The sequence below is a fragment of the Gadus chalcogrammus genome, chromosome 4 (genome assembly GCF_026213295.1).
Source record: "Gadus chalcogrammus isolate NIFS_2021 chromosome 4, NIFS_Gcha_1.0, whole genome shotgun sequence".
In the NCBI taxonomy this organism is placed as follows: Eukaryota; Metazoa; Chordata; class Actinopteri; order Gadiformes; family Gadidae; genus Gadus; species Gadus chalcogrammus.
In genome coordinates, this window is record NC_079415.1 from 28,964,798 (window position 1) to 28,971,837 (window position 7,040).

Below are 7,040 nucleotides of genomic sequence, written 5' to 3' on the forward strand. Positions count from 1 at the left end.
CATTTGTGAACAAAAATTATAATGTAACTCCTGCTTTGTCTACATCAGAGTTCAACATTATAAACTAAGAAGGAGGTAACTGATATGCAGCTAACTTATAGTGCAATTTAGACTTATAATACATAATTAAATTGATTTATGACCCTTATTCGTTTTAATCTAAGGCAACAGTAGCTTAGTAGCTCCACTCGTGAAATGTTGGTCGTCCAATAATATTATTTCTCGAATATACACTGTTGGAGCTACAATACCACTACAACAGCGTGAATTTGAACCATTTATTTCAAGAAATATAAACAAAAATATATGTAAACAATGAAACTTATAGTTCTTCCGGAGCGTCGTCAGCTTCTTGGTGCCCGCACTACTGGCCGTCTGGAGCTGGATATTTTAGTCGGATGGTCTGCACGACGCAAGTAGGTAAAACGACACGACAGCCTCGGCCCAATCTCTCGCCTTGCAGCACCCATTCCAGAAAGTCTCGATAGGCTGTTAGGCGATATTGTCTAGACAAAACATGGAGCACACAGATAGCGAAATATGTTCTTTACCATTCAAAAATATGAGTTGGTTTCTAACGATACAAAGATAAATGAAAATGGGTGAAATTTCAATTTAAACATGTTCATTAAAAAAGAAGGATAATAGAACGGGGAAAGGTTACCTCCCCTTTCTCTGCTTTGCCCGCCCAGAGAATTGGTCCCGACCACCCATGAGAAAAGGAGCTAAAACCGCGTGAGCTCAGCACACACATAGTTCTTTCCTGGAGAAACATCATAGTTTGCAAGCATGGCAGTTGCTCAGTGTTGAGTGTTGCTGGGATGTACAAATGATCACAAAAGTCTATGTTTAGTTCCTTCATCCGAGCTTATTTTCTCTGGAAACGCGCCAAACATTTCGCCGACTTTGTCTGGAAATGGAGTGCGGATAAGTATCAACACTCCTCGGCTCAGCTACAAACCTCGGACAAGTAAGTCAACTACCGCTATATCCTTGTGTTGCTTTACTGTATTACCTTGTTACCCTAGCATTAGCTATACAGCTGCCAGCCCAGTTACTGTCTCTAATGTAAAGGTAGATGAAATCAGGTATGTGTGTGAATACACACACTGTAATGCGAGTGTTGGACACTTCTTTGTTATTTGGATAAACCTTCTGACTGAGCGTGCACCTCTGCAAACCAGGGGGATCACACATGAATGGGCAAAGTTCAGCAAAGGGGGTACAGACACTGATCTCTACTGCTTGGATACCAAGGGAATGTCCCGACTCCCGAATCTTTAACAATGTCTGCTCACCATCCTAAAAACGGATACAACTGTCTTTTACCAGCTACGTGACCGCAGTAGTTCCAGCGTTTTCACAACCACCTTAGTCTACCATAACCTTATTTTCACTTTGAGCACTCCCCTCCCTCTACCCCTCAAAGAGCTTCTAGCTCTTTTCAGGCTGCACTTGAAAATAAGAATTTTGTTTTTAATTTGTTCTCCTGGGTAAATAAAGGTTAATAATGACCTCCGTTACAGCTCGTAAATTACGGTCTACAATGTGTCCCCGGAACGCAGCATGATGTTATACATCGATCTGGGCCCCGTTTCCCGATAACGATGGATCCACGCTCGTACGATCATTCTCACGATGGATCTTGCGATCCATCGTCAATTTCTTTGGAGCGTTTCCCGAAACTCCTCTTAACGTGAACGCGCATTCGCTGCACTCACAACGTCGTAGGATTGTAAAGGCGGCTGCATGCTTCAGCGTTGGTGTACTTACTCAAAGCAATTCATGCTCCCTTTTAGGTTGCGCGTGTTGCGCGTGTTGCCAAGCAATTTACCGCCAGAACAGTAGGTGGAGTAATATGTGGAGTAAAGTTTTTCGTTGAAGACGACCTCGAGAATGACGTCTTTGTCTGTGGGAGTCGTTGGTTTGTTTATGTGCCAAAGTTTGATGATCTCCTTTCGCGAGTCATCCGATATCTTCCCGACTCTCACCAAAACCGGCCCTTGTCAGGGAGCAGCTGGCAGATTATGTTTTGTCAGATGCTGGCGATGCTGGCGTCTATGTGAAACACTTATGTTTCACATAGAACGTGAACACAAAACATTACGTAATTAATTCAAATAGGCTAACACTAAAACAAATAAGGCCTAATAGAACGAATATCGGGTGACAAGATCATTAAAATGGCTCACAATCCCGCATCAGCTGTTTGATGTCGCGCATCAAAATAGCACTTTGCCCCTGTGGAAGGGTTTGCATAAAGGGTTCGCATAATTATGTGCCAGATCGTGTGGTAGGTGGCGGCATAGTTGGCGGTATGAAAACAGGAAATGTGATGAAAGGGGCGCGCAAGGGCCTCTTGCGCTTGCGCTTACGCTTACGTAACTGAGCATAAATCAGCCTTAACTGTCTACTGACACGGTGCTGAAATGGGCTCCGTAGGAGGGGGAGACGCAGGAATGTCGCAGGAAAATTGTGTTAAAAAGGGTTAAAATATATCCCCATCAAGGACAACAGCAGAGTAGCCTACAAAAAAAATAGACTGCAATTATATGAATGCTAAAGACATTAAAACACAATTGATTAGGCTTAAACCGACATATATCAGTCCTAATCCTGAATGCACTGTGCGTTTCACGGCATTTTCCCCCCTGAAATAATTCCTCTTCACACCTGTGAATAACCCGGGAGACGTCCATGATGAGGAATACAACGAAGCCCACCGTCTGGCCCGGTGCATCGTTGAGCGCACGATCGGGAGGTGGAAGTTGCGCTTTAGATGCCTTCACAAGTCAGGCGGAGGGCTCCAGTTTTCGCCGGCCAAGTCATGCGCCTTGATATGTGTGACGGCTATGTTGCACAACATTGCAGCTAAGGATGGGGTGGCATTGCTTGAACCGGAGGACGTTGAGGACGATGACGATGAGGAAGATCGGTGTGAGGACGGCCTCCCTCATAACTACGCGGCTGGTTTTCATGCGCGTCGAATAGTGATTGAGACTTTTTTTTAACCCCCTCCACCCTCCCTCATGTCACTAAACATTCCCGTCAACGTGACCAATCCCCACCATATCCCTGCCTTTTGCCTGCTCCTTTGCTTGTTTTTTATAATTTTTTTATTTCTTTGTTTTATTTTTTTTAATTTCTTTAATTTCGTTATTTATTTATTTTTTTAATTTGTTTAATTTAATTTATTTTTTACATTATTTTATGCTACGTTTTATGAGTAGCCTATGTCAGTCTGCACAAATCCCCCCACTTTCTCTCACACATTTTGAGTGCACTGCCTGCGCAAACATTTTCTGGACTGTCCCGTTTTATTTTGGCCATTTTAACATCTTTATTAATAAATTAATTAATAATCTTCATTAATTACCAAACTAAGAACATAAAGGCGCAATGCGTTTTAATAAACGCATCCAATAGACGGAATGTCCGATGGTGTCGCCACTGAGGCTATAGCTGACGATGCTCTTAGCGTCCTACGAGTACCTACGAGCACCCCTGGAGTACTCGTTAGCTACGAGCGTTTTCAAGACGTTCGTTCCCCACGATGCTTTCGGGAAACGCGGTGAAAACTCTACGATGCCCTTTCGACGCACTTCACGATCCACTTAGGCTAACGACGCTTTCGGGAAACGGGGCCCAGTTCCTTGACTTTGTTGTTGTTTTTCAAGTTGGACACACACACACACACACACACACACACACACACACACACACACACACACACACACACACACACACACACACACACACACACACACACACATTCTTGTTGTCTGACCCATTGTTTAATAAAAAAAATACTTTCATTTGTTGTTCTTTAATATATGTGATACTTTTGATTCTGATTTCAGAACAGATGTAGTAAGGTTAAGGCATTAAAGTCAGTAGCCTAGTGCTACCCATGCTAACACGAACGTGAAGCTTTCCCTCAAACTTAACGTATCTAAGTAGCTTGCAGTTGTCACCCTACCAATCCAAATGTAAAACTGACGTTTACAAATATGCAATAGACATATATATTAACTAGATGCCTCGTTCTAGATGCCGCCGTAGGGCATCAGTAGTTGATCATACGTACTGTTTGGTGCCATTTCTATCTGAACTCACTTCCGGTTGGGGAGGGGGTGGGGGTGAAGGGGGAATCCCTATTCACAGGTACCACTTCCTGTTTATGTTTTATGATGGGTCATAAAGCATAAACCCCTTCGTGTAGGGCTGATCCGTGTAATGCCAGTGGTGAACCTGCAGGGGTCGCTGGGGTGCGGGATCTGTATAGACAGGTGTGTGTGTGTGTGTGTGTGTGTGTGTGTGTGTGTGTGTGTGTGTGTGTGTGTGTGTGTGTGTGTGTGTGTGTGTGTGTGTGTGTGTGTGTGTGTGTGTGTGTGTGTGTGTGTGTGTGTGTGTGTGTGTGTGTGTGTGTGTGTGTGTGTGTGTGTGTGGGGGGGGGGTGTGTGGGGGTGTGGGGGGGTGTGTGCTAGGGATATGCGAAGTCGAATCGGCTGAACTGTAGGTGTGTTAACAGGAAGATCACCGTGTTGTAGGCAGGACAGCCGGTCGTCAAAGCGGCCAGGATGTTAGCAGAATGATCACTGTGTTGTTGGAAGGATAGCCAGTGATCTATGCGGATTGCAGGGCAAGACCATTGATGGTGGAAGTGGGCATACAGTCAAGGCCCTAGAGAGTGTGAGATGGGGCACTGTCGACAGGAAGATCGTCGTGTGTGTGTGTGTGTGTGTGTGTGTGTGTGTGTGTGTGTGTGTGTGTGTGTGTGTGTGTGTGTGTGTGTGTGTGTGTGTGTGTGTGTGTGTGTGTGTGTGTGTGTGTGTGTGTGTGTGTGTGTGTGTCAACAGATGTTTCATGGGCTATGATTCTATTAACAATATGTGGACAGCAGCATCATTATATGGTACAATTCTTATAACAAATGTGTTTGTAAGTAGTGTAGGATAAAAGTGCAATTCAATGCCAATGGATACGGTGGGGTGTATAATTCGATGCCTTAATGTCTGTGGAGAAGCAACACCTCTATTGTTACACATATGTCTGACGGGCACCTCCCCCCCCCGGCTCCATGTTGATTATGGGGGAGCTGTCTATGGAAGACACGTGCTGTTTGATGGCTCCCTGGTACTATGCAGAGTGATTTGGAGGGTGTGTGTGTGTGTGTGTGTGTGTGTGTGTGTGTGTGTGTGTGTGTGTGTGTGTGTGTGTGTGTGTGTGTGTGTGTGTGTGTGTGTGTGTGTGTGTGTGTGTGTGTGTGTGTGTGTGTGTGTGTGTGTGTGTGTGTGTGGGCGGCGTATTAAGGTGTTTTTTAATCTACCCTACTATTTTATGAAACCGGCAGATAGATATATATATATCTCTCTCTCTCTCTCTCTCTCTCTCTCTCTCTCTCTCTCTCTCTCTCTCTCTCTCTCTCTCTCTATCTCTCTATCTCTCTATCTCTCTATCTCTCTATCTCTCTATCTCTCTATCTATCTATCTATCTATCTATCTATCTGGATTAAAAGGAGGGTTCACCAACGGGGCATAGTACTAACATAGTGAAGATACGGCCTGTGGTCCACCTTGACAATATATTAGGCGATATCATGATACTATTAAGATATTTTAGTAATTTTCATCTAATATAGTGTATTTGGTTTTAACTTATTTTACCATTAGGAGATTGTCTGTCTATGATGCGATGAGTGGGCGTAGGCCTGCGGTACCCAAGTATGTGTGTGATCAGTACCTATTGGTTAGGAGTCTATGACGTCGGGGGGGCCTAGGTGCGAATGTCTACAGAGGGGGTGCTATCATGCATAAATATACGGGCCCCATTGATACGGAAGAGTACGGCCTCTGACCCCGGACGTTAGACACACTATTCTAAGATAGTAAACGCGTCGTAGCAGCTGGAAGAAAAAAAAAAACATCGATCCGTCCTGCACTACTATGCCGACTGACTGTAAGTATTCATATGAGTGTATTATGATTATATTATGACTATGTCTATGTGAATCAGCTGTTTATATCTGACCGAAGCAGCGATTACTTCACAGCGATTCGCGGTCCCGGCGGCGAGAGCGTGAAACAGCCGCAGGGTCCACGTGGAAGTATGTTTGTTTGTTTTTATAGTAGTGTGTTATATATAGATCCATAACACTCTCTCTATTATTATTATTATTATTATTAGTTGCTATGGTATATTCATGTAGAACAACTATTAAATTTGTGTTTTCCCAATGTGTAACAGGTTTGCATGATATTCGGCTCAACATTCAAAGACCAATTCTAGCCGATCAGACTAATGCGTTGACAAGCGATAGTTTTGGTAAGTTGTTAATACGTACGCCAATAGTATATCTATAGGTGTGTTACCAAAATAAAATATCTATTAATTTAACATCTGAAACAACCAAAACTAACCCCTGAATACTTTTGTATTTTGTTTTTGATCCACGTTTAGTACCTATTGCGGCCAAAGTCAATCAGCGAACCCCCGGACCAACTCCAAGTCGACTATCCAAGAAGAATTTGAAAAGGTCGGCGGGAATAGGCGGGGCTATACCCTGCTCACCGCAGGCCATAGAACAGCTACAAATTCCTTATAAAAAGGCCCGCAAGGACGCCAACCATGGTGGTCTAGCTCCGGAGAAGTATAATCAGGTTATTCAGGCCGTTATAAACCCGCAAATCGTGCAACATGGAGCTGTATGGTCTGATTCCAAACACCAAGTGATCGGGGAAGTGGATGTGCATGTGTCGGCGTCGCCTGCAGAGACCGTCACAGTGCAACCGGATGGAACTATACAACACGGTAGGAAATTAAATGAAAAAAAAGTATGTGTATATTCTATAGAGTGTAATGATCATGATGGGATTGATACTGATTTCTTTTCTTTTTTCTATTACAAATAGTCCATGGAGATCCCCAGTGTGCGCCACTAGCAGGGCTGACCGCCAATGATTTGGCTGGTCTTGGCGACGTCCTGGACTCGTCCTGGAATTCATCGCTGTTGGATCATATCGACTTCACTCCAGCTCTG

General features: G+C 44.0%; 1 protein-coding gene across 1 annotated transcript in view; it reads left to right on the top strand.

Moving 5' to 3' along the window:
• Positions 1 to 5,859: 5,859 nt before the first annotated feature.
• The window catches only part of LOC130380977 (uncharacterized), a 1,819-nt gene continuing 638 nt past the window's right edge, over positions 5,860 to 7,040 (top strand). The window contains exons 1-5 of the mRNA XM_056588399.1: positions 5,860 to 5,959; positions 6,054 to 6,107; positions 6,248 to 6,325; positions 6,461 to 6,811; positions 6,913 to 7,009. Coding sequence (XP_056444374.1) covers positions 5,947 to 5,959; positions 6,054 to 6,107; positions 6,248 to 6,325; positions 6,461 to 6,811; positions 6,913 to 7,009 — 593 coding nt within the window. The 5' untranslated portion in view covers positions 5,860 to 5,946. The remainder of the gene's footprint in view (positions 5,960 to 6,053; positions 6,108 to 6,247; positions 6,326 to 6,460; positions 6,812 to 6,912; positions 7,010 to 7,040) is intronic.